The sequence below is a fragment of the Dendrobates tinctorius genome, unplaced genomic scaffold, assembly GCF_039654945.1.
Source record: "Dendrobates tinctorius isolate UK_male_01 unplaced genomic scaffold, ASM3965494v1 ptg000065l, whole genome shotgun sequence".
Taxonomy (NCBI): Eukaryota; Metazoa; Chordata; class Amphibia; order Anura; family Dendrobatidae; genus Dendrobates; species Dendrobates tinctorius.
This window is the reverse complement of record NW_027361733.1, coordinates 32,456,323-32,483,497: the sequence shown is the minus strand read 5'-3', so window position 1 is coordinate 32,483,497 and position 27,175 is coordinate 32,456,323. Positions and strand designations below refer to the sequence as shown.

Below are 27,175 nucleotides of genomic sequence, written 5' to 3'. Positions count from 1 at the left end.
GATCGCCTTAGGGAGCAGTGTTAACGCTATGCGTTGAACGGACTGCATTAACGCTATGTGAACCTGGCCTTACTAATCTGGGCACAGACTGACCTTACAGCATGCCCATGTACCAGATTGTCTATGATCAAAGAAAATCACTTCTCATGTAGAAAATATGGACAAATATTGCGATATACTTATCAGCACCACCAGCCACCATCATGGCTGTGTACACCCAGACTCAGTCATGTGATGCTAGCCACCAAAGCCTAATACATACATGGCCCAATGGGCACCGGAGCGCAAGTTGGACTATAAAAATATTTGATTTAACAGATGCCAACTAGTGCCCCCTATTGGAGAGAGAGGTAACATCACCAATGACGCAACACGACCAGAGCAGGAGCTGCAACTTTTCTACACAGACACAAAATGAAAAAGGTCGATATAAGTTGGTTGTTTTTCTGTTTCTATCGTTTAATCAGGAGCAAGAGAAATGTTTGATTCAGAGCAGGGAATTAGTACAGACCCCCTGAAAATTCAGCTGGAGGCGAAGAGGAGGGATTTGGTTAGGACCATGAAATAGCACTAACCATCCTCTCGACCCCCCCGCCCCCGATCAATAAGTCACACACGCTGGTCTTTACAGGAAGAACATGCATCAAGAGGCTATAATGTAACGGGACAGGCGGGTGATAGGAGAACACAGATGAATATGGTGAACAGAAACAGGGACCAGTTGTCCAAAATAATTCATTGCCTAAAAAATGTGCCGGAGAGCCGGGGCAAACACATGATCCATAGATTATAATAATGGGGAAACGGATATGTCTAGTGGAAATGGTATAATTGGCTGGTGGACGTGGGCCCCAAGAAGAGGGCATCACCCGCCAGGGCTTGTACGCAAACATCCCATTGTATAGGTTTGGGGAACTGCCGTTTATGCAATTTCCCAGGACACTGTGAAAGCGATTGGCTAGGATGCAATAGCAGAGAATATCATGGGGACCAGTGAGAGGACGGGCAACTTTATTTTAGGATATGGACCCCCTCCCCCCGAGGGGTATACATACCCATCATACCGTCCTGACCAATGTGTTCCAGGTTGCAGTTGTTTCCTTCCCTCCCCCATGTCATGTACATCCATAGCCATACCCCCCAAGTTCTGGCAGCTGTATAGGAACTCCCCTCTAAGACTGTGCACAGCAATAAAAACAGCAGCGGGAAACGTGGTGAAACGCCCATTCACAGAATTAGATGCCAACATGGACAGTCACGAGGTGGATGTTGTACAAGACGAGGAGGGTACGGAGGAGCAACGCTGGCGCCACCCATAGGGGCCAATCATACAGCAGCTTTATAGTGGGGGGGTAAAGCAGTTTCTGTATTGGCTGCTATGGGCAAGGCAGACATTTTATTTAGCACTCGTTTCAATCGATCACGTCCACTTCATGGATTGTCGCACTGATTGAGATGGTGGCGAAAGATTTGGAGGGTTTTTTGACCCTTTAAATGGAAAAAAAAAAAAATCAAAAAACATAATCGTCCATTGTCATACAGGGGCAGTTTGACGTACAAGAATCTAATTTCATTATTGTTTCAGGGCAAATACAGAGCGAATATTGGGCCAGAGGGGCCGGGGGTCAGAATACACTTATAAACTACAGGTATATAATGGTACAGGAATACAGTGGACTGGCTGGAGGGGGGGGGGGGGGGGGGAACTAAAACAAAAAGAAAAAGAAAAAAAAAAAAAAATCTGAAATTTAGGAAGAGAGGGTGGAAGTTACGTTGTAGCTCGCGTTAGAAGATACAGATACTGAAAGTCATCTCAGTCCCAAGCCTACAGGTGGCACCACAAAGTCTATTCAGTTTTTTTTAGCGTGTTTTTCAAAGTTACTTTAGATTTGATTTTTTTTTTGTTTTCTTTTTTGTCTTTTTTTTAAGATCAGTTCTAGTCAAAGTTGAAGTGACGTCCTTACTGTTTGCTTCGGGTCTGGCATTCCTGAAAGATACAACGAAAAGAAACAAGACAAGCTGTGAACGACTGAGGGGCACAATACACGTCCCATGGTCCGGAACATGCAGCGGACCACAGGATTATATTTCCATCCGTAATTCTTGCATACTTCCATCTTACCGACACAGAGGTCCAAATCTCCAGCAAAACACTTACCTGATTAAGTTCTGCCACTAGAGGGAGCACTTCACTGATGGATTTATACAGCATTCAATGATAAATCTATATATACAGCTCCCTCTAGTGGTGGGAGCTTGACAAACTTCTCAAAATGTGGACGTTTGTGATATAGGAAAGATATATATCTTTGTACCGTGTTAGCCAGCAGATAGCAAAATGGTCAGAATTGAGAGTCCTCAGTGGTTGATACCATCTTTTCAGTTAGCCATTAAAAGGTAACAAATTGCAAGCTTTCGAGACTACTCCGGTATCTTCATTATGCATTGACTAATACAAAATCTGAAGAATCACATATTTATGCACAATACAGCACAGAAAACATGCAATAGATAAGACAAGTGACGTGAAGCAGAACTATCATTATGGGGGAGTGATAGACAGTTGTGGCCATAAATATTGGACCAGTTCATAGATAAGGAGTGAAAGTTTTATTGTCCTCTGATTGGGGTCTAGTTCTGTGTTGTGATGCCCCCACAAAGTCTTAAGAGCAAATTCCTTAATTGATGTAAAAAGACAAATCCATGCGCCACATTCATTCCTGCTCTGAGTGTGTCAAAAGGCTGTCATGAGTTTAGACTCCCAGACCCTCCCGTCTCTCTGAGATTTGAAGTAACCTTTCAATACAGGTAATTTCATGTCCATGGTGCGGTGATCAGGCATACAAAAATGTTTGGCCACAGGTAGATCCATTCTTTCTTTTCTTATTGGGTGACGATGAGAATTAATCCTTGCTCTCAGTTTTTGCCCTGTCTCCCCCACATACAGACCCCCAGTTGGACATTTAGTACAAATAATTAAATAAACCACGTTAGATGTGATGCAGGTACTTCCCAGGTAATTTCAGCTGCATCACATCTAACGTGGTTTATTTATTTTTACTAAATGTCCAACTGGGGGTCTGTATGTGGGGGAGATCGGGCAAAAACTGAGAACAAGGATGAATTCTCATCGCCACACAATAAAAGAAAGAATGGATCTACCTGTGGCAAAACATTTTTCAATCCCTGATCATAGCACCGTAGACATGAAACTACTTGTATTGAAAGGTAACTTCAAATCTCAGAGAGACAGAAGTCTGGGAGTATAAACTCATGACGACCTTTGACACTCAGTGCAGGAATGAATGTGTCACATGGATTTGTCTTTTTACATCAGTTAAGGAATTTGCACTTCAGACCTTGTGGGGGCATCACAACACATTATCAGACCCCAATCAGAGGACAATAAAACTTTCACTCCTTATCTATGAACTGTTCCAATAATTATGGACACAACTGTTTATCCCTCCCATAATGACAGTTCTGCTTCACGTCACTTGTCTTACCTATTACATTATTTCTTTGTGTGCTGTGTATAAATATGTGATTCTTCAGATGTTGTATTAGTCTAGCCTGAAGAGACCTGAGCAGTCTGGAAAGCTTGCAATGTGTTCCCATCTTTTCAGTTAGCCATTAAAAAGTATCAACCCCTGAAGACTCTCAATTCTGAATAGTTTGTGATCAGTTGATCGCCGCTGAACATGTAGTGAATCTGTCGGGGTGTGAGCCGCTCTCTAGGATGTCCAAATGCTTAAATTTTTTTATAGAACGTGCCCCCCCAAGCCATTGTTAGTTGGGATATTCCACTGTGTGTGACGTCCTGGTGTTTAAAGAGACGGCATTTTTAGCCATTTTAATTTAAAGCTTTCTGTCGCCATTTTCTGACACTCAGAACATTTCTTTTTTTCCGTAAATGTATCTATGAGTGCTGGTTTTCTGCATGGGTGAGCTATAATTTATATCGGCATCTCTGAGATACATAGGATTTTCTTTTTTTTGCAGATGTAAAAGACCCAAAAACACCATGCATTTTGATTTTTCTTTTTTACTTTCTTTATATTGTTTGCCACACGGGTTAATTTTATCATTTAATCAGACCTTTATGGCACGGCGATGGCAAATATGCTTTTTTTTTTCTTTATTCTTGTGTGGTGGAAGGGCGCGATTCAAACTCTACCTTTTTTGTTAACTTATCAACTTTAGATGAACTTGTACTATATACTGCATTACTATATTATTGCAATATAGAATACAAATTGTCTCCTATAACAATGATGACCAGATAGGGATTCATGGAAGTAAAAGATGGGGGGGCAACTGGAGCCTTCAGTAGGATCCCACCATCATGTTCACATGTTCTTGGTGGGCAGGGGGGGGGGTTGTTTTCCCTGAACAGGCTCTGCAGGATGTCAACCATTTTCAATGTTGACAGTTGCCCCTAAATGTGCACACGCTGCGGATTAGGTGCGGATTCATCCGCGCGGATTTTGTAAAATCCGCAGGTGAAACCGCAGGTCAAAAGTCCTGCGGTTTTGCCCTGCGGTTTATCATCTCCTGAAATGGAGGAGATGGCAAACCGCAGGAGAATCCGCAGAAAGAATTGACATGTCAATTCTTTCTGCGGATTGAAAACCGCAGATAATCCGCGCGGAAAATTCCGCACCATCTGCATTGCGGTTTTTGATTCCCATAGGGAATCATGGTACTGTACACCGCAGCGGCCAAAACCGCTGCGGAACCGCAGCGTGTGCACACAGCCTTAAACTGCAGCGATCAGAGCTCCGCTGGTGTTGCTGTTAGAGGCAGGTGCCAGCACAGTAGGCACAGCTGGCATATATTCCCGCCCTATCCACCTGCGCACGACACAGGATGTACTGGAAGGGAGCAAAAGACTGTCAAATATCAGATATGTCTTTTTTTATATCACTATGTAAAAAAATGACTAAAAATAAGTAGGCAAGGCTTAATATATGGCTCATTTTACTTGTTCTTCACATGGCCATTAGCAGCAATAGACTGATCCCGTTTCTTTGAATAGCAGCATCTAATAAGTGTGCTAATCATGGGCAAATGGTGGACCCGGTGTTATCTACCGTGTATAGAGGTGTTATCTGTCTGTAATGAAGGAGGAGGTGGGCTGTGACATCTATAGTGACTGGTAGGGTGGATCCTTTGTCATTTATTGGATATAAGGTGGTCTGTACAGAAGGAGGCAGAGGTGAGCTGTGACATCACCTGTAGTGATCGCTGAATTCTGTGTTAGCTACTGTGAATAGAGCTGGCACCAGTCTCTACAGAAACGGGAGGAGGTGAGCTGAGACATCACCTAGTGACTTTTGGATCCTCCTTTCTCATCTATTGTGTATAGGGTTGTCTGGACAGGAGGCGGAGGTGAGCTGTGAAATCACCTGTAGTGAATGGTGAATCTTGTGATATCCACTATATATAGTGTTATAGAACTGCCTGCTGAGTGATGATTGATACGGTAGAATGAATGTGACTCCTACTAGACTTAACATAGAGAAAGGAGGAGGTGAGCTGTGACATCACTTGTAGTGAAAGCTGAATCCAGTGTTATCTATTGTGTATAGAGGTGTTAATCTGTCTGCATAGGAGGGGGAGTAGGTGAGCTGTGATAACACATCTAGTGAAAGATGAATCCTGTGTTATCTATTGTGTATAGAGGTGTTAATCTGTCTGTAATAAACCACCTGATTTCAGGATTTATTTTGTTTTTTTAGATCCCAATCAGGAATTTTTTTTTTTAAATATTAAAACAAAATCAAGCTAACAGTAGGCCATTTACTAACGACCCCTAGAGATCTGTCAGATTCCCAGGGGCTTTGTAAGAATGGGATGATTATGGATGAAATCCTATTGCTATACACTGACTTCCTGCTCAGTTTGTGCATAAAAAAAAAAAAAAAAAAACCTCCAACGAGCAGAGATGCAGTGTAAAGTAAGGCAAGACAAAATAAGTAAAGTTTAGTCTCCGATGAGACACAATGTGAATTTAAATATGCAAATAAAGTCCGTGGAGCCTCATATAAGAGTCTCAAACACGGGACTAGCCAGATCTTCCTCCAGGGAAAGGAGCCACTCCTTGGCTGTGTCCTTCCCTGGAGGAAGATCTGGCTAGTCCCATGTTTGAGACTCTTAAATGAGGCTCCACGGATTTTATTTGCATATTCGTATTTCCCAGGGAGCAATGCACCTAGGATTTCGCTGATTGAGCGCTTTTGCCGGCTGCTGCAGTGTTTTCTTTGACTGGTCTCCCTGAGGTCAGTGATTGTTTCGTGACAATGTCAATTTAAGGTTGTGCTTCCAATAGGCAATGTAGAACAGCTGGAGGTGGATGTAAGTGCAATAAATCAGTAAGTGTCTCCTTTTACTTGACATATGGCAACAGACCAAACCGTGCCGCCATCACCACACAGTGCCAGGTCCGCCTGGGTCATTTACCTTCTGTACAAGTCTTCTCCCTCTCTTTTGCTAGCAGTTCCTCTCTCTGATGCCACTGCCATTCTATGCAAACCAAGGGGGGAGAAGACAGAATGAGTCATGAAGCAGCAGGAAAAAAAAAAAAAAAAAAAATACATATGTCCCTGCTCACAGGGGAGAGGACTACTCACATGCACAGACTGTATACTGCAACATTCCAATAAGCCACTGCCCCAAAATCACAAATGCCAGACCACCGGAGGTGCGTACACCACATACATTATACCAACCTCTTCCTCTGGTGCTCACACCTTTGTTGACTTTGCAATGATTAAACAGCTCAGCACTGGCACATGCCCAACAGCACATTAACATTCAGCAGGTTGTACACGCCGTAGACGTGTCACCATTGTCAGCACCATATGTGCTGGACTACCAGGAAAATGTCTGTGTGTGCAGGATGGATCTACTTGTGTCACATGCTGCATTCTCACATTATCAGATGCCGCGCTTACAGCACTGGTTTGTCTTCTGGATGGAAACACAAATTAGGACGTTGCATTATGAAAGAAAGCCTCTTGTGTCCCATAAGCAGGTGACCTTACACTATTCCCCCTAAGGTCTATGGCACCCATCACTGAGGGTCTGCATGGAAAGCACCACGAGTTATAGGATGTGTCCGATGCAGATCCTGCCTCGAGTATTGGAGTGACATAGCGCCAAAGAAACCGGACCTTATTTTCCGACTCCCCGCATCATACTGGGGGGGGGGGGGGGGTCCATGTGCGAGTCAGAACCAGCTTTTACAATGCAAGTCTATGGACTGACAACTCAAGGCTTCACCGGCTACATTGTAACAGCGACTGCCACATCACACAGAGATCCATCAAGTCGGAATAGACGTCAGGCGAGTGAGAAGAGCACCGGAGCTGACACTTTATTTACATTCACACAGGCTTAGCTCATGGAAATCACCAGAAGTGCTTCTGTAGAGCCAGAGCCTGGTCTCGATGTCCATTTATGCCATCAGTGTTTGATCAGTTTTTCGCATATGAAAGAAAAACGAAACCCAATGTGAACAGCCCCATAGGCTATGAAAGGCATCCATGAAAAAGGTGCACAGAACTCGCACTCAACTGCCCTCATGGGCAGGGTCCTCTCTCATCCTGTACCAGTCGTGACTTGTATTGTTTAAGATTACTGTACTTGTATTTATTATGTATACCACTCCTCACATGTAAAGCGCCATGGAATACATGGCGCTATAATAATAAATAATAATCTGAACGAGCCCCAGTCACTGGCAGCCAGACCAGAAAGACATCTGTAGATTGCAGTTTTAGAATACCTGCCCCTCATCGGGACTGAGCAGTGTACTGTTGCCTCCAATAGGTGGCACCAGAGGAGTAGTTTTCTTTTTTGGAGAGCTAATTTGCAGACTTTTTCCTATGGAACCTTGCCTATTAACAGGGCTGTACAATTGGTGACCATTTTGGTAGTCTGTATAAAATGGGCCGACTCCAGAAATATATAATAGATTGAGTACAGTAGTACAATGCAGGAGGTGCTGTAAATGTTTTCATAAGACTTTGGGGAAAGTGATGAAATGTCCTATAAGTGTCTGTTCTGTTCCTGATCTAAGGATCTCGGGGCCCTTAGTGGAGATGAATCTGTGCTGCACTTTATGTGCATGCTTAGTAGTAAAGCTCAGCCCCTACAGATCAGAGGAAAGAGGCACTGGGAAGGAATGCCTGCAGCCCTGCACTCATCTCAGAACTGCTAGAGTGAACAGAATTAAAGGGGTATTCCCATTTCTAAGATGCTATTTAAATATATAGTAGGTGTAATAATAAAAATATTGGCAAATACCTCCAATTAGAAATGCATCATAGGTTTTTCTAATTGTTATGTCTCTTTCCTCCTGTGCAGGCATTGCAGGACCTTAGGTATCCATGATCACAACCACTGATGCACCGACAGCTAGTTGCTAGTGGTCGTAACCATTGATACCCAAGATCCTGCAATGCCTGCGCATGAGGAAACAGACATTGCAAATCAGAAGAACTATACTACATTTCTAATTAGAGGTATTTACTAATATTATTACACCTACTACAAACCTCTTTAAACCAGGTTTGAGGTCATCTGTGAAGAACAAATTTATAGACTGGGAAAAATCAGTTTTCAAGAAAAACATAGTGAACAATATTTGTGCACTTTCTGCATAGTGTATTGCATATTTCACATTTACTCATTTTTTTGCGTTCTAAAGCTGTATTCCATTAAATATGTTCTATCTAAAATAGCTTAGTTATTGTAGCATAATGGTGATGAAAAGCCCGTGGATATCATTTTATTACAGTAAATATCACTTAAACATGAGCCATGTATGAGGGAGTCGGGAGGAGTAAGGAAAATTGGGGAATCGGAGGTTTGGCTTACCAACTCCACAGCCCTGTATTAGTCCGTATACTCCAGCTGGATCGCCTCAAGGAGACTGTCACACTAAAGACATTACCATGCCACGAGATAAGATAAAATTGACTGCTGGGGGTCTCAGTCACCAAAATGGAGTCCTGATCCTATATTCCTCCTCGGTTCAGACTGGATTCACTGTCTATAGGACGGACAGATGGCCAAGCCCAGCACTTTGGGGGTCACACTTGCAACTGCAATGCGAGAAACTCACGCAAGTCTCTTGCATCAATAGCCGGCACTGCTGCCGGCATTCGGGCCCGTAGTGAGCAGCTGCATGTATTTCTATGCAGCTAAATGCTCCGGTCCCGAGTGCCGGCGGCAGTGACGGCTATTGATGCAAGAGTTTCTCGCATTGCAATTGCAAGTGTGACCCCTGGCCTTTCCCTCAGTACCACAGACCATGAATAAAGCAGCAGTATGCACTCAACCATGACTCCCCAATCTAGAGATCAGTAAGGGTTACAGCAACCAGAAATGTATCACTGATACTATGGGAAGGCCACAAGTGTCTTGTGTTGCGCATCTGGAGGGGCAATAATAAAGATGCTAGTGATGAGCAAGCATACTCGGATGCTGAGTGTCTTCGGTGTGCTCGAAAAATATGTTCGAATCCCCGTGGCTATTAGACAGCCACAACACATGCAGGGATTTGTTAGGTAATCCCTACATGTTTTGCGGCTTCAGAACAGCCGTGAGACATGTAGCTGCGGGGACGCTAACGTTTTTCGAGCATGCCGAAGACAATCGGTTAGCACACGAGCATGTTCACTCATGACTATCATAGACATTAGATATAACATCAGAACCCAGAACCAGTGACGGGCAAGTACCTTTAAACCGTTAAGATAGGTCCACATTGCACTAGGGGGGTGCGTTTAACGCATCCGTTACATAGCGGCATTAAAGCTATGTAACGGATGTGTTAACGCACGCATAGATGGCAATAATGTAGCGCATCGCTAATGCATGTCATAAGCGGCATGCGTTAGTGATGTGCCGTCATTCGGTGACGGACCCTCGGACGCGGGCTGCAGCATTCGAGGGTCCGTCACTGCGTAGCGCGATTGCGTTAGGGAGTAGCGTTAACGCAGTTCATCAAAGCTATGCGTTGAACGGACTGCATTAACGCTATGTGAACCCAGCATTATATAGTTGCAAAGCTGATAGGGACAGACAGTGGATGTACACTTTAGCTACCTCCAATAGAGGGCGCTAGACCGGCAGTTCTTTCCTTCAGGAGGACAGCTCACTTACAGGAATACATGACAGGTGAAGTGTACATGTAAAATAAATACACTACCAATATGTCTCCGCAGGAGAAAACCTGCATTCTTTACATTGCTGGCAGCAACAGTCAAAAAACAATGCAAAATTAGATTAGGAATAGAGCAATATGACCGTAACACAATTAGGTTCCTTTTTATTTGGCTGGCTAATGGACATTTATTATGGTTTGCCTATGTAGCGCCATCATAGCCTGCAGCGCTTTACAGACATGGGCATTACAAACAAGCATTCACGCGTCTGTCGCAGCGTATCCACCCCCGTCGGTTTATACCACAAATGTGTCTTTGCAGAACGACACTGCACCGACTGGCTAACACTTTTCTTAAGTATAAGGTTACTGTGCATTGTGACAGCAGGCATTCACAAAGAAAAAAAAAATACCACAAAATTAACATCACAGCTGTCCATCATCAGCATCTACTTGCTGAAGGTTTCCAGTTGAAAAAAAAAATAAGGTAAATATACAGTGTAAAAATCATGGAAAGATTTCTTGTTTCCATCAGTCTTACCCTATTGCTGCTCACTTCTGTGACTTGCACAAATCCATACCCCATTCGGGTGTACAGATTTTTAATTTGCAGAAATGTCTATGACAAATCAGCCGGATGTAAACTTACTCTTAGGTATATGGTTGCCACCGTTCAGATGGAGGAGAAATGCTTGGTTGTGAATAGCCCAGGAACAGTGCACAATGACAACACAAATTCTGTCCTGAACCCCGGGGCTGAAAACGCTTCCCTACAGATATAGAGTAAAGGTACTGTCACACTTAGCGATGTACCAGCGATCCCGACCAGCGATATGACGTGGTCAGGATCGCTGGTACATCGCTAAGTGGTCGCTAGTGAGCTGCCACATAGGCAGATCTCACTAGCGACATGGCAGGGGACGGGGGTCGCTACTTACCTGTCAGACGCGGCGATCCTGCGTCCTCCCGCCCGGCTCCACGCGTCGCTCGTCCTCACAGCAGGAAGCGCTGCAGGAAGCTGACGACGAGAAACAGTCCTGAACGTTCTCGCGCGATCAGCGATAACCAGCGGGGGAGCCGGTCGGAGGTAAGTATCAGACACAGAGATATCGCTAGCAATATTGCTATAACGTCACTAGTTATAGCGATATTGCTAGCGATATCTCTTAGTGTGACAGGCCCTTAACAATGTGATGCTACTGGGGTCTTAGAGGGGTTTTACTAACTCACAATACTGACAGCGAATCATCAGGATAGGACATCAATAATCATATCGATGGGGTCTGACTTCACACCCGGCCGGTCAGATGTTTGATGGGGCCTCTAATCTTTGCCCTGCTCAGTATACCTGCACGCTGTGCACGGCACGTTGCATCGCTGTACCATTTACACCAATGAGAAAAAACTGCAATACGCCCCTGGATATACAGAGCCATGAAATGATTAGAGGCCACAGCACTTTCACACCTCTATTCAGCAGGGGCACGGAGAGGTGAACAATATTGTGATTCCATCTTTAGGTGCATTCAGTTTATTCTACAAATGAAACTTAGATTCTTCCCCATGTTTTACTATACAGTCATGGCCAAAAGTTTTGAGAATGACACAAATATATTTTCACATGATCTGCTGGCCTCTGGTTTTTATGTGTGTTTGTCAGATGTTTTTATCACATACAGAAATATAATTGCAATCATATTATGAGTAACAAAAGGTTATATTGACAGTTAGAATGAGTTAATGCAGCAAGTCAATATTTGCAGTGTTGACCCTTCTTCAGGACCTCAGCAATTCTCCCTGGCATGCTCTCAATCAACTTTTGGATCAAATCCTGACTGATAGCAGTCCATTCTTACAAAATCAATGCTTTTATTTTGTCTGAATTTGAAGGTTTTTGTTTGTCCACCCGTCTCTTGATGATTGACCACAAGTTCTCAATGGGATTAAGATCTGGGGAGTTTCCAGGCCATGGTCCCAAAATCTCTATGTTTTGTTCCCTGAGCCATTTAGTTATCACCTTTGCTTTATGGCAAGGTGCTCCATCATGTTGAAAAAGGCATTGTTGATCGCCAAACTGCTCTTGGACGGTTGGGAGAAGTTGCTCTCGGAGGACATTCTGGTACCATTCTTTATTCATGGCTGTGTTTTTAGGCAAGACTGAGAGAGAGCCCATTCCCTTGGCTGAGAAGCAACCCCACACATGAATGGTTTCAGGATGCTTGACAGTTGGCATGAGACAAGACTGGTGGTAGCGCTCACCTGGTCTTCTCCGAATAAGCCGTTTTCCAGATGTCCCAAACAATCGAAAAGGGGATTCATCAGAGAAAATGACTTTACCCCAGTCCTCAGCAGTCCACTCCCTGTACCTCTTGCAGAATATCAGTCTGTCCATGATGTTTTTTCTGGAGAGAAGTGGCTTCTTCGCTGCCCTCCTTGAGACCAGGCCTTGCTCCAAGAGTCTCCGCCTCACAGTGCGTGCAGATGCACTCACACCTGCCTGCTGCCATTCCTGAGCAAGCTCTGCACTGCTGGTAGCCCGATCCCGCAGCTGAAACACTTTTAAGAGACGGTCCTGGCGCTTGCTGGTCTTTCTTGGGCGCCCTGGAGCCTTTTTGCCAACAAGGGAACCTCTCTCCTTGAAGTTCTTGATGATGCGATAGATTGTTGACTGAGGTGCAATCCTCTTCCCTGTTAGGCCATTTTTGTGCAGTGCAATGATGACTGCACGTATTTCTTTAGAGATAACCATGGTTAACAGAAGAGAAACAATGATGCCAAGCACCAGCCTCCTTTTAAAGTGTCCTGTGGTGTCATTCTTACTTAATCATGACAGATTGATCTCCAGCCCTGTCCTCATCAACACCCACACCTGTGTTAATGGAGCAATCACTGAAACGATGTTAGCTGGTCCTTTTAAGGCAGGGCTGCAATGATGTTGAAATGTGTTTTGGGGGATAAAGTTCATTTTCTAGGCAAATATTGACTTTGCAAGTAATTGCTGTTAAGCTGATCACTCTTTATAACATTCTGGAGTATATGCAAATTGCCATTAGAAAAAATGAAGCAGTAGACTTTGTAAAAATTAATATTTGTGTAATTCTCAAAACTTTTGGCCATGACTGTACTTTATGTTTTTATTTCTCATAGTTTAGGTTTTACAAAATCAGAGGCTCAAGTGATTGTTCAGGACTTAGGTTATCAATATCACATCAACGAAGGTCCTACTGAAGTGAATGGGAGCCGAGCTGCAGTACTGGAGAACAGCCACTACACCATGTATGGGCTTTGCTATTCAGGCTCTGTATACTGCAGGTCCAGCCATCAGAAGAGTGGGTAACAGCCGAATACAGGGGGTCAGACATCCAACACCCCCCAGCAATCCAATACCGATGACATATCCCAAGGATAGGTGAACTTCCATGTTCTGGACCTGACATTAAAAACCTACCCTGGCCTAGTCTTACCCAATTTTCTTTTTTACTCTCCATTGTCTAAAAGAATGCTTCCTTTCACTGACAGCAAACAGTTTGATGAAACATACTATAGTTTTGGGTTTCCGTTTTTATACAGAAAGCACTTTATTTACATTGAATCCGAACACCCGGTACAATGGCAGAAATAATAACGCTCCTGGCATTTCATTTCTGCCGGCTGTGGGACTCAGATGTAAATTTTGGCGTCATACTTTATAATGGTTGACTGCTCCCTCCACCTTCAACCTTGGAAAAGTCAAATGGAAAGTGGATGGGGGGGTAACATTAAAAGCCAGATAATGGGGCAATCTACACATGCTCACAAAGCACAGATTAACCAGAGCTGCGGAGTCAGTGTCCATTTTGATGGAGTCCATATAAAATGGACCGACCCAGACTCCTAAAATATATAATAAATTGGGTACAGTAGTACAATGCAGGAGGTGCTGTAAATGTTTTCAGAAGAATTTGGAAACGTTCTGAAATGTCCTATAAATGTCTGTTCTGCTCCTGATCTAAGGATCTGGCATTTAAATGAGATGAATCTGTGCTGCACTTTATGTAGATGCTCAGAAGTGAGGCAGTGCGGGTCAGGAGTCAGATATTGAGGAGTCGGATTTGGCTTACAGACCCCACAGACGTGGATTTTACCTTTTTTTTGCTCCGAGACATCACGAGAAACCATAAAGTTGTTTTCAGGTGTGGCACATAAGGGATCACATTTCTTAATCAGCCTATAAGCTCAGCCTCATAGAATATGACTTAGCTACTTAGCATCTACAGTCCTCAGCCATATTAGTTTTTATGTGGCTCCATTGCCAAGTGACAGTTGTATTGTAAATTAAGTATCTGTCTTCAAGGGTAATCCAAGACAATTCATTTCTACATTAGGGGGTGCTGTAATGTTGCACTGAAGGTGACCTGCCAGGTAGCGGCAGGTTTCATGCTCCCTTCCCAGCCCAGCTGGTCGAGCACAAGACCTGGCAAGCAGCCGTCAATGCGAAGTGAGGAGCACCTCAACTCACCATGCAGAAGTGAGAGGCCCTGGATAACACCTTTTGTGTTTCTTCCCCCTCCCCCCCCATAAATCCATAGCAATAGATTAAGTGGGAAGTATCTTCCGCATCCCTGTCTGCATGTAAATTCTTAAAACCACAGTTCTATAAAAACCCCATGGATGCTGTAATAAAAGGCGGCGATGCAAATCCACAGAATCGGAGGCTGCATGTTGTGCTATGAGAAGAGTAAGAGACACTGAAGCAAGAGCAAAGCCCACACCAGGTAGGGCTCGCCCGCTGCCATGAGTGATACATTACCAGCCATGCAAAAAGGAGCAGAGACCAGCAGCACCAATATCCAGCTGCCAAGGAGGGATCTTCATGTAATGACATTGGGGATGGAATTCATAAATGTGGAAGTGTTTTTTTTGTTTTTTACATAAACTGCAGCGTGTTCAATGTCTGAGGGCAAGACTCCCAGGAAATACATTCAGTGTCCTGGGATAGACAGTAATCATCCTCATCAAGTGCCACATCCAACATACAAGCTCCAGCCATGGTCAAAACTACAATTCTCAATCAGCTTTAAAAGGGACAGTCCACACAGAATGACTGTTCAAATCAAGCACAGGTTCTTGGTGCTTCATGGAGTGCCCAAACATTTACATACCTTCCCACCTGCTTGTTATCCACCTACTTCATGCCTACTAGTGATCAGTGAGCATGCTGTTGTGCTAACAAGTGTCTTCAGCATGCTCGAAAAATATGTTTGCATCCCCGCAGCTGCATGTCCGACAACCTAAACACATGCAGGGATTGCCGAACAAACAGACATGCACCCATGGCGACTCATACATAGCACTCGAGAATGCTCAGATAACACCTTGTCCGGGCATGCTCACTCCTCACTACTCCTGACCTGAGCAATCAATCTCATATGTGTATGGAGACTGTTGGTTGGGGTCAGGAGACTCGCAATCAGCCTGGGCATTTCAGATTATCCTTAACAGCTGCTCTTTGTTGGAGATATGTCGCCCACCTATTTATGACAGCCGGGGAGCATGGGAGAGGTGGCACTGAAGCAAAAGTCGATGAATAGATCATTCTCCCATTGGAAACTAAATAAGCCCCAATCTCAGGCTCAATGAATTGCAGTCACAACCCATCAGACAGTCATTTTACAAGCAAAATAAAAAAAAGTTTAAGAATACAAGCCAATGAGTGACATCCTACCCCAAACTGTTCTTATATGGGAGTGAACAATGTTTATTGTAGAATTTACATTACATGCAGAGAAGAGTACACTAGACAATTCAGATCTAAGCTCACTACTAAGCCGCAGAGTGTTGCCTTCCGGGAGCATGGCTGCTCCCAATAGTTTGGATTGGTCAGGTCTGATCTCTGCAGGGAGTCGTGTATGTACCCATACATATAACAGACCCCCATATATGTTAGATGAAAGTCGGTAAAACCTGCTAACCATCTGATGCATATGGGGGTCTCCCAGCAGGTGTTTGGGAAAAGATCAACAGCTGGAATTTCAAAGGCCGAACCTTTTGTACTCAAGGTAGAAAAGCTCTAGTGTGGATCTGGAACGTTCACCTGACACGTCTATGGCCCGCTAAGGATCAGACACAACCAATCAATCAGGATACAAATACAACAGCCACTCCATCTGCAGCAGCCATCACAACCCCAGAAGTGCTTTTATAAAGGGGATTTGTGCCTACAAGCTTAGCAGAATGTCTCATGTGATATGTAACTTTTTTTCTATAATTGTTACCTTATATTTCATAAGCATTAATAAAAAAAAAATTCAGGTAGTCAGAGCCCTCAATATCACTGTGCAGTGGTCTAGTCCACATGTGACAAAAGAAGCTCTGCTCACTGTGGAATCAACCACTGCACAAAGATGGGGGATAAGATCTCCTTTTACACTGAACATTGAATATGATTAAGGCCACTATGATGGACAGGGAACTTCCTGATACCCCCTGCCCCATGAAACGGGAGCCATGTGTTTACATTACGTAAAAATACATGCACCATTTTAAAGGTGAAAACGTACTAATATTCTTTGTTTTAATAATAATCCACCTTTTCTTGCTTGCTGTCAGTGAGTGAAAACCTTGATTTCTATCATTGGCTGAAGAATTGTCCCAGTCCTGTCCCACTTGTTGCCAAACAGTGCTCCGATGCACAGCTGCAGGGCTTGTCACAGTGTAAGCTGTACATGATCAGGATAATTATGTAGATGCCCATTTTCAATCAATGACAGCTGACAGTGCTGTTGAAAATGGGAAGCAAAATTCTAACAAATTTCCAGAAATGACCCCCCCCCCCCCAAATCCCCCCATCCCTTAGGTGTCAACTCACATTCACACGACTACCAGAATCAGACAGCGAGAAGGGTTAACAAGTCGGGTGGATTACCTTGCGCACGACCTCTTCCTCCTCCTGGCGCTTCTCATAATGAGAAAAGTCATCAAAGATGGAGGTCGTGTGCTTGTAAGTGGCAATGATTTTAAGCACTAGTTTTGCTTTTTCTAAGGGCACCTCCTGCGTGTCTCGCGAGTTTGTGACCGGTTTATTATCGTTGTTCTCCAGACGGATGTGCCTCAGCTGGTTGTTGGGGACGTCCTTGACAAAGAGCCACTTGACATCAAACTTGCCCTTCCACTTGTCCTGTGACCAGACACCAGCACTGGTGCCGTAATCGACAGGTGACCGCATCTCGGCCACACCGCAGAAATGTCCACTGCCGTTGACGCTGAAGAGCAAGTAGACGGGGCCTTTGCCGTTCATGGAGCGGAAAGCGCTGTCCAGACGCTTATTGCCGTGCTCCGTGCTACACCAGATAGAGTATTTGATGGAGCGGTGAATATCGTCCTCGGAGTAACTCTTGATGATAAACACACGTCCGTTTTTCAGATTCCAGTCGAAGTCCTTGGGGTTGTAGCTGTGAGAGGCTTTAAGCTTCTCCAACACTGGATGGGAGTCACTACCAGGGACAGCGTGAGGCTGAGGCCCACCCAAAGGATTACCGTCAGGACCTCCACCCTGCCCAAAGGCAGCGTTCCTATTACGGGGAGCTACCCAGCGGTTCTGTGGGGCCTGCTGCTGCTGCGGTGGAGCTGGGGGATTTTGGTAAGGGGCTTGGGACAGAGGTGGGGGTTGAGCAGGAATAGGTTGCAGCAGCTGCTGTTGGGGTTGCGGCTGAGGGATGGACTGAGGAGATGGGATTTGCGGAGGCATTGGGGGCTTAGTGACCGGACCCTTATTGTCCCAGGTGCCAATGTCCATGTTATGCTTGATGGGTGGTGGGGGCAGTGCCCCACCAATGATAGTCACGGGTTTAGTTTTTGTCTTAGGCTGTGGTTTGGCAGGTTTGCTGGCTATGGCTGCCCATGAGGTGGGTTTTGAAGGTGGCATGCTTATACTATTGCCTCCGTTGCCAGACAGAGCACTTGGCATTCCTACACTGTTCACCACAGATCCCACCGTCTTTACTGCTGATGCAGTTACGTTGCTGCCTATCTTAAGTCCCACCATACCCTGTTCTATGCTGTTCATGCCTGGTGCTTTATTAAGAGTCTCATTATGAAACCCGGTCTGTCCATCCACAATAGTCCCACCCAAGGAGCTGGGAGGATAGCTGTAGCTGCCCCCATAGGCAGAGTTCTGAGTCTGCTGTCCCTGAGAGCCGCTGGTGCCCCAAGCGGAAAATGCAGGGTTTTCAGGGAAGAAGTTGAAGCGATGTTGGTAGATGTTATTCCCAAGACCCCCTGGCTGGCCAAACACTGCATCATGCATGAAGTGATGGTCTCCGTTGCTGAGCTGTCCATATGGGGTAAGATATGGGATGGGAGGATCCCCACCTGTTGACCACGGCGCTTCACTCAGTGAGTACGGGAAGATTGATGGAGGATAATAGCTGGAGAGGTACGGGTCTGTCATGGATGGGTAGCTGTTACTCTGTTAAAAAAGTAGAAAATTACAACCTGTTTAATAAAGAGCAAAAAAAGGGAAAAAAATACATACAAACCCATATAGGATTAATTCCAAGGAAAACAAATTGATTTGATTGCCTATCCTGATCGTCACGTTTAGGATCCTCATCTCTTGCCAGGGTTAACAATATGCGTCTCTTGCTCTGGAGGACCTGTCCAGCCCGGCATCACACAGAAAAGGCACTGATGAGAATTAACACTGTGCAATGCTCATCTTCCCCTGTGGTGGCGTAGTGGACAAACTGAACACCTACTGCCAGGTTTTTCCCACAGGTCAGAGCTGATCACAGGGGTCCCAGAAGATGATCAGCTTATTATGAATAGAGATTAACAAGTAGGTATTGTCCAAAGGAGAGCGCGGTCTTAACTGAATAACAGTAATATATTTGCTGCTTTCAGTGAATGGGATTTGTGTTGCTAATTGCATACAATGGGATTTAACAAACAAAGCTCTTCACCCTGACAGAAGCATACATCATGAGACCATTGAGAAATTGACACAGCTGCAGAATTTTCATTAAACGGAATTTACAAAAAAAAAAAAATCTATTAAAGCACTAACAGGTAGCTAATTGCAACTTACCTGCCTCTTCTGTCCAGCACCGTTCTTCTCCAACAGAGTGGTGATGGACCGCTCCTGCCGGGATTCAGAAGTCTTTGCTGACGTCACGTCTACAAAGAGGAGGCTTCTTTTCTGCTCTGTCGACAGGGCTGGACTTATGAGGTCATTCCAATAGGCAGAGGGGGATCCAGCTGTTAGTCAGAATGACGTCAGAAGTACTACCCCATCAATAGAGGCAGCTGAATCCCCTGCAGGAGCAGCTGCAACCACTCTGTGCCAGGGGAGAACGGCACTGTACACTAGGGTAACCGCAAAAAATCGATGTCGGAATTTTGTCCGTCTGGACCCCACAAAACGATTCCCCTTTCCAGATATTGAGATATCCAAAATTTGAGCTCGATCAAACGACGTTAACCCATGCCGCTCGTCGCTCAAAGTTTGAAAAAATCCAAATTGAGGTATTTTAAGATTTAGGTATTTTGCATAGTCTGTTAGACTATAAAGAATGTGACAACAACATTGCAGATATAGCCCTGACCAAATTTTCGAACCATTTGTGGTATTTGAATGCAGAGTTGGTGGGATTATCGTTTTTTGATCCCACCATTACAGACAATGAAAAGTTGTTAATGGCTAATAAATTGCTCAGTAGCACAGATGAACCATCAGAGCACGCTAGGGTTGTAAATCCAAAAGTTAGGAAAGAAAAATTAAAAGAGGTAGGAAGTAACCGACTTTAACGACCTTCTGACAAAAGATGAACAAAAGCAATATGTCCAGCAAGTTGTAAGCAAATGCCGAGCATTATATTCTGACGTTTCAAAAACTACTTTAACAAAATCTCTAGAATAGATTAGATAACTATGTAAAATTATCAACTCATGTAGGTTAGCGTGCTCTGATGGTTCATCTGTGCTACTATGCAATTTATTAGCCATTAACAACTTTTCGTTGTTTGTAATGGTGGGATCAAAAAACGATAATCCCACCAACTCTGCATTCAAATACCACAAATGGTTCGAAAATTTGGTCAGGGCTATTTCTGCAATGTTGTTGTCACATTCTTTATAGTCTAACAGACTATGCAAAATACCTAAATCTTAAAATACCTCAATTTGGATTTTTTCAAACTTTGAGCGACGAGCGGCACGGGTTAACGTCGTTTGATCGAGCTCAAATTTTGGCTCTCTCAATATCTGGAAAGGGGAATCGTTTTGTGGGGTCCAGACGAACAAGATTCTGACATTTTTCCCCCCCCATATGAGATCCGGTCACCCTACTGTACACAGGCAGGTAAGCTGCAATTACTTCTTAGTGCTTAGAAACATTTTTTTTGTTAAGTCCCAGATACAATCTTTAGGATTCCTTTGGTTTACCACACACAATGTATCCACACTGGCAATGCCTCCCCCACCTTTATTAATTCAGCACAGAGGAAAGTCCCGGGATTATAAATCTGCAGACCAAGGACAAACCATCAGCAAGACACACCCCATATACAACAGTTCTCTATAGATATAATTATCAGGTGATCCAAAGGCAAACATAAATTTTATCCAATTCCCTTTCTATTTCATGCCATAACCTAAGCTATTTTCTAATATACTTGCTTTAAAAATTCTCCAACTACAGTTTTGCTTTTTTTTTTTAAACTTCCAGTCTGATGACTTTGTTTTAGAGCCCACAGTGCATCCTGGGATACTCACATGAAGAATCATCATAGCTGGGGGGCAGAGGCTACGATCACTGTCACCACAGCCTCTACCCCCTCCCTGAAACGAAGCGTGACACTAGTTACAGGGGCTGGTCCCTGTGCTGTGTAATATGCACAGTGTCAGTGACCGTTATTTTGGCGGCTCAGGTCTGCAGTAATCTGAGTGCTAATACAATGCTTGGCAGAAACAAGTGATTGTCACCTGCATGGACGGCGCTGATCTCCTGCGTGCCAGTTCATTACTAAAGATCTGAGCTGAAAAGAGAGGGGAGGCTGCCACTGTGCACATCGCAGGGACCAGTCTCCACCCTGAATAGTGTGTCACTGAAGGGGACTGAGGATGTGACAGTGACCATAGCCTCTGCTCTGATGACGCTTCGTTTCAGCATCCCAGAATAAACTGTGGGCTCTCAAACAAATAGTCATCAGACAGGAAGTAAAAAATTGACTAAAGAGTTAGAATTTTTAAAGCAAGTGTATTAGAAAATAGCCTCAACTGGCGCATCAAAAAGATAGGGATTTAGATCAAATGTACCTCTGCCTTTGAACCACCCCTTTAAGGTTGCAAGGGAGTTATGACAACCACACTGACCTGATTGGACTGTCCGGACAGATACTGCTCAAAGTCGTTGTCATGGACGTTTTCCTTCTGGTGTAAGGATCCATTTTGAACTGAAATAAGATCATTGTTAGAGCACCCAAGTGAAAGACTTTAGTATACAAACTATGAAGACAGCAGAGGTGGCTTACAGAGTCTAAGCAGAAGCTGAGAGAGGCTCACACTGCACCCAGCTATGTGAATGGGTTTAAGTTTGGTAAAAAAAAAAAAAAAAAAAAAAAGGGGTTCCTTCGGTGTTCCCAATAGTCTTTGCAGCTTGGAGCTACACTTGCAAATTACTGGGTGTCAGAATATCCAAGACTACATGGATAAAGCCCCCGTCATACATAGAGATCTCGCTCGCTCGCTGCTGAGTCACAAGTTTTGTGATGCAACAGCGAGATCGCTGTGTGTGACACTGACCAGTGACCGGCCACCCTGCTGGGTATCGCTGATCGTCCTGGTATGGCCAGGACATTTTTTTGATCGCTGGTGCAGGGAGCTGGTAACCAAGGTACACATCGGGTTTCTAAGTGCCGCACGCCGCTTAGAAACCCGATGTGTACCTTGGTTACCAGCTCCCTACACCAGCGCGCTGGTAACTAAGCGACGTGCATCGCTTGTTACCCACGTGTCGCTGGTGCTGATCGCTGGTGAAGCTGCCTGCTTGGCAGCTCACCAGCGAGCATGTAGCGACACCAGCAATCCTGACAAGGTAATATCATTGTCGGGATCACTGGTGCATCGCTATGTGTGATGGAGCCCTAAGAAACAACAATTTGTTAGACCCAATAAAGGAATTGTCTAGGCTTCCGAGACTGATGACTATCTTAAGAACACAGCAATAGATAAAAAAAAGACAGCGCCTCAGACAGTGGTGAAAAAAAAGTCTTACATTTTATTCTGCCTCCTGTGGCGATGTTTCGGTCCGAAGACCTTTTTCAAGCGGTCTTCGGACCGAAACGTCGCCACAGGAGGCAGAATAAAATGTAAGGCTTTTTTTTCCCCCACCGTCTGAGGCGCTGTCTTTTTTATCTATTGCTATGGAACTTGCTACAGGATGGACTCCCTGGTTTTGACATGCGCCTTCACAAATCTGTCTTAAAGACTTTGATGCTTATAGGGTGCGGTTTAACTTTTAGTTTTTTGGTATCAGTATCTTAAGAGCACGTCATCAATAACTTATCCATGGCGTCTGAATACCGGCAGCCTCACTCATCAGCTTAATCCAGCTCTGGCCGAGACCAAATGTATCCAGTGTAGTAACCAAAGTGAAGAACAAAACCTCAGCTCCCACACACTTTTATAGGAGCAGAGATGCAGTGCCTGAGAACGGCCACTACACCCTGCATGGAGCTGTGGTATCTTGGTTCTGCACATCCGGCTGCAACTAGAGCTGTTTGATGGGGGTCCAACACCCAACCAATCTTACGTTGATGACCTATCAATATCATAAGCCTATGCAACCCCATTAACAGCATTTAAGGTGATACCACATCACTACAAATGTGGGATCCCAGAAACCTACTCCAGGAATCAGAAACTTATTAGCGATCTAGTGAATAGGTAATATAAGCCGTTATGAAGGGCCAACTCTTCCACAAATGGTACTTTCAAAAGCAAGGCAGAAGAAGCAGGATTATAATTTCTCTATTTTAGCCAACTGGTGTGAACACAGGATTAAAGGGGTATTCCAATCTTAATTAGCAAATACCGCAATGAAAAATTTAGTACAGTTCTTCAGATTCACCGTGTCACTTACCCCATGTGTAGGGCAGTGCTGTAGCATAAGTATCCATGGTTACAACCACTAATAATTTTATTTCTATAGCGCCGACATATTCCGCAGCACTTTACATCTCAGAGGTGACGGTCACTATATGAATGGTCATAACCATGGCTACCCCTTAAGCTACTGCAATGCCCTGCACATGAGGCAAGCGACAAAGCAAATCTGAAGAACTGTACCAAATTTCTCATTGGAGGCATTTGCTGATATGATTAATATTACAACTACTACATATTGGGAACGAATCTTGGAAATGGGAAAACCCCTTTAAGTTGCTTTTATGACATTTTCCCAGAAATTGGCTTTTTTATTCTATCTGTAGATGTGGTGATGAAAAGTAATAATTACCTTTATTGTCCTGTCCTTTTGGTCTCTGTGGAGTTTTCCAGATGAACAAATTAAGAAGGGGGAAAAAAATAAAGGTACGTTAGATCCATGTTCGTTGATATACTGTAACAGACTGCGAGGCGTGTGAGGTCATCACTTGTGAGAAGGAGCTAAAAAGACTGGACTAATGAAAGGCAGAGCAGCTGCCTATATTATAGGGAATCCCGCAGCAGGATTTCATCCCCCACTATTTATATGCACCTATAAGTCTTTCAAAGGGCCCCGTCACACATAGCGATCTCGCTAGCGAGATCGCTGCTGAGTCACAAGTTGTGTGACAACAGCAATCTCACCAGCGAGATCGCTGTGTGTGACAGCGATCAGCGACCGGCCCCCCTGCCGGTATCGCTGATCGCTCTTGGAAACCTCTGGACACTTCTTCCATCGCTGGTCTCCCGCTGGCCAGCACGCATCGCTGCGTGTGACAGGCGGGAGACCAGCAATCTGCTGGTAACTAATGTACACATCAGGTATCCAAGGGACGTGCGTCCCTTAGAAACCCTATGTGTACGTTAGTTACCAGCGCGCTGATACAGGGAGCTGGTAACTAACGTACACATCGGGTATGTGCGGGTATCCAAGGGACGCACGTCCCTTGAATACCCGATGTGTACGTTAGTTACCAGCTCCCTGCATCAGCGCGCTGGTAACTGACGAACACAGCAACGACGCCCGCTCGGCGTCGCTGGTGAAGCTGTCTGTTTGACAGCTCACCAGCGATCCTGACACGTTGATATCGTTGTCGGGATCGCTGGTGAGTAGCTATGTGTGACTCCAGCTAAAGACAAGTCCAGTGATACCTTTACATGGCCAATCTGCTCCTCTGTTATTGAGAAATCAGTTTTTGAATTGATATGCAAATGAGGCTTAAGAACTATTCAGTGTCAAGTTCAGTGTCAAGAACATGATGTGGATCTGAATCCGCATCCAAATCCTTTATCACACCCCACGTGGCTTGAACAATGGGACTGATAATTATGTACAACTGTATGCACTGGATGTCACAGGAAGTGTTTTCATGGGGAACTAGCAGCAAAGTGGGGGTTGTAGTGAAGTACTTATTTAGTACAGTAAAAGACCATTTAGCTATGTCTTCTGAAATCAATAGTCATTCATAGACATGCAGAGCCATTCTTTGCAGCGTCTCCTCTGATCAATAGATGCGGCCCCCTCCCCACTACCTCATGTGTCCTATTAGAGGCAGAAGTCCCCTTCTGCTTTATTGCTACTCCATCGAGTAGAACCACAGGAAGGGATGGTAGAAAAGTAGACCACAGGAATAATCATCAAACCCATTGCACAAACGTCCAGTCATGTCTGAGATCAGAAGTGATACTAAGGAAATGCAAAATAAAATGTAATCATCATATTAAGAAACGTTTCACATGACAGAAGTTTTGATAACTGGAGATCCTGATGCGGAGACTGGATTGTGTCCCTTCTACTTGCATTGGCTTTGAAAAGTCAGCTCTGGGAAGTTTTTACTGATGATTGAGGTCGCAACACTCAGACCCCCATTGATCAAAAACTTCTGAAATGTCACTAAGTCAAAACTTGTAGAAAACCCAAGCTACACTTTCAGCATTTCCCATGAATACGATAAGCAATTAGGAATCAAAGGGTTGATGTCATAAATACGTTAAACACCATGAGTTTGCTCTAGTGGAAACATTAGTATTACTCGCCCTCAGCAGACAATCACTGAGCACAGTGGTGAAGTAGTTAGCGGAGCCAGTGATTGGCTACAGAGGTCACATGTGCTGAAGTCATGACATCATTGCTGCAGACTGTCAACAAATGACCTGGGGCAGAGGTGAAAGGGGAGTAATTGTTTTATTTTAAGGCTATGGGGATAAAAATCAGATTGATGGAGAATCCCTTTAAAGGTTATAGATAGTAAGCAAAGAATATTGCCTCTGGTTTGCAGCACTGGGGTCCTGAGATGAAATCCCACCAAGGACAACATCTGCAAGGAGTTTGTATGCTCTCCACTCATTTGTATGAGTCCCCTCTGTGGTCTCCAGTTTCCTCCCACACTCCAAAATCTACATTGTCAGCCCCAATGGAGACTGTGATGTCTGAAGAGCTGTGGAATTAATAGAGCTATATAAAGCAAATCATAATAGAATACTCTGGAAATAGGAGAATCATGAAGACAAGTCATAATGATCCCATGAGAAGCATAAAGGAGGAAGATGTTCACATCAGAGCCAACTAGACCTCAGAGGAACAAAACCCCAAATGCCAGAGATCCCCTAAATGGAAGGAAACAATGTGTGCGTGCAGACAGAACTGACATGGAAGAAAAGAAGTGTAATAGAGAAGACACCCCCCAACTACCAGGCAACCACCACTCTCAGCATGCCTATACAGCCACAAGTAGAGCAATGCAGACCGGGAGTTAGGAGTTTAGCAAAAGCCACAGGTTATAGGCCTCTAGAACAGGAGGAAAAGCAAAGAAAAATGGAGAGAAAACAGCATATTTTAAAGTGACAGATAACAGTGAACAATATCAAGCAGGGAGGATGTGATGTATGTGTGCACACATTATGGTGGAGCAAACAGAACAGTGAATGGATGCAGATGTAGCAGGGCTGAATGTGCTGTGCACACACAGAGGGCTAACGACTTACAAGATAACGAGTTTTCCTACAAATCACTAAGTTGGCTGCTTCATCTGTGGCATAGTGAGAGAGCATTGCTAAGCACATGGAGGCCCAGAGCAGAGGCTGAGGGCTTCACAGCACAGCCTGGGTCTTACTGATTGGGGGTTAGCTCGGGAGGCACAGCCAGAAGCATTACTATAGGGAGATCCATGGCCAAGAGCTCTGCTTGCTGTCAGCATAGAAGGCACCGAACAGGAGCTGAGGGGTCGCTGCTCTCCCCCACTCCGGCTGCAGATGGCCTGAGGAGGGGTCCCGTCAGCGGACGCTGCAGCACACGCGTTATACGGAGCGGCTGAGGGGGCGGGAGAGCAGCCGGCGGGGATGGAGCGGCGCACATCCGCTCACCTGCGGGTCCACGCTTGTGGCAGACATCATTCATGAAGAGCGGATACGGAGAATCCACACAGTCCGGATGGGGGAGGCGGCTCACTACAGGCCGGGGCCCGGACAGCGGGGATAGGCCGCAGGCGGTCACTCGGTGCAAGCTTCGTTCCGGAGGCGCCGGGCTCGGGGCGTCAGTTCCAGGCCTGGTGGGGAAGGTTCGTGTACGTTTTTTAGCCGGGGCCCCGCTCGGAGTCTCGGTTCAGGCCTGGCCCGGGAGTTACACACTCCACACTCACCAATGGCGGAGGGGACTGGGCAGAGTGCGGCTGACGTCAGCAACAGCGCGTTGCATGCCGGAATGAGCCGCTACTACGCAGGCGCATCTCAGGCCAGTGGCAGTCAGCGCGGCTTCCCAGCGGAAGTGACGTCGGGCGTGCGAGCGGAAGTGAAAGTGTGGGAACGGCCCACCACGTGATGAGC

At 44.9% G+C, this 27,175-nt stretch overlaps 1 protein-coding gene across 2 annotated transcripts; it reads right to left on the bottom strand.

Moving 5' to 3' along the window:
- Nucleotides 1–438: 438 nt before the first annotated feature.
- YTHDF1 (YTH N6-methyladenosine RNA binding protein F1) lies at nt 439–27,175 on the bottom strand. 2 transcript variants are annotated; one of them, XM_073580915.1, is made up of 7 exons: nt 26,992–27,175; nt 26,717–26,898; nt 23,667–23,691; nt 21,524–21,603; nt 17,079–18,620; nt 6,463–6,525; nt 439–1,987 (listed from the first exon to the last, which is right to left on the bottom strand). In XM_073580915.1, exons 2-6 carry the CDS (start codon nt 26,744–26,746, stop codon nt 6,493–6,495), a joined length of 1,710 nt encoding a protein of 569 aa, XP_073437016.1. In that variant the 5' UTR covers nt 26,747–26,898; nt 26,992–27,175; the 3' UTR covers nt 439–1,987; nt 6,463–6,492. The 2 variants fall into 2 exon arrangements, with proteins under 2 accessions (XP_073437016.1, XP_073437015.1); XM_073580914.1 differs by having other exon boundaries at nt 26,717–27,175.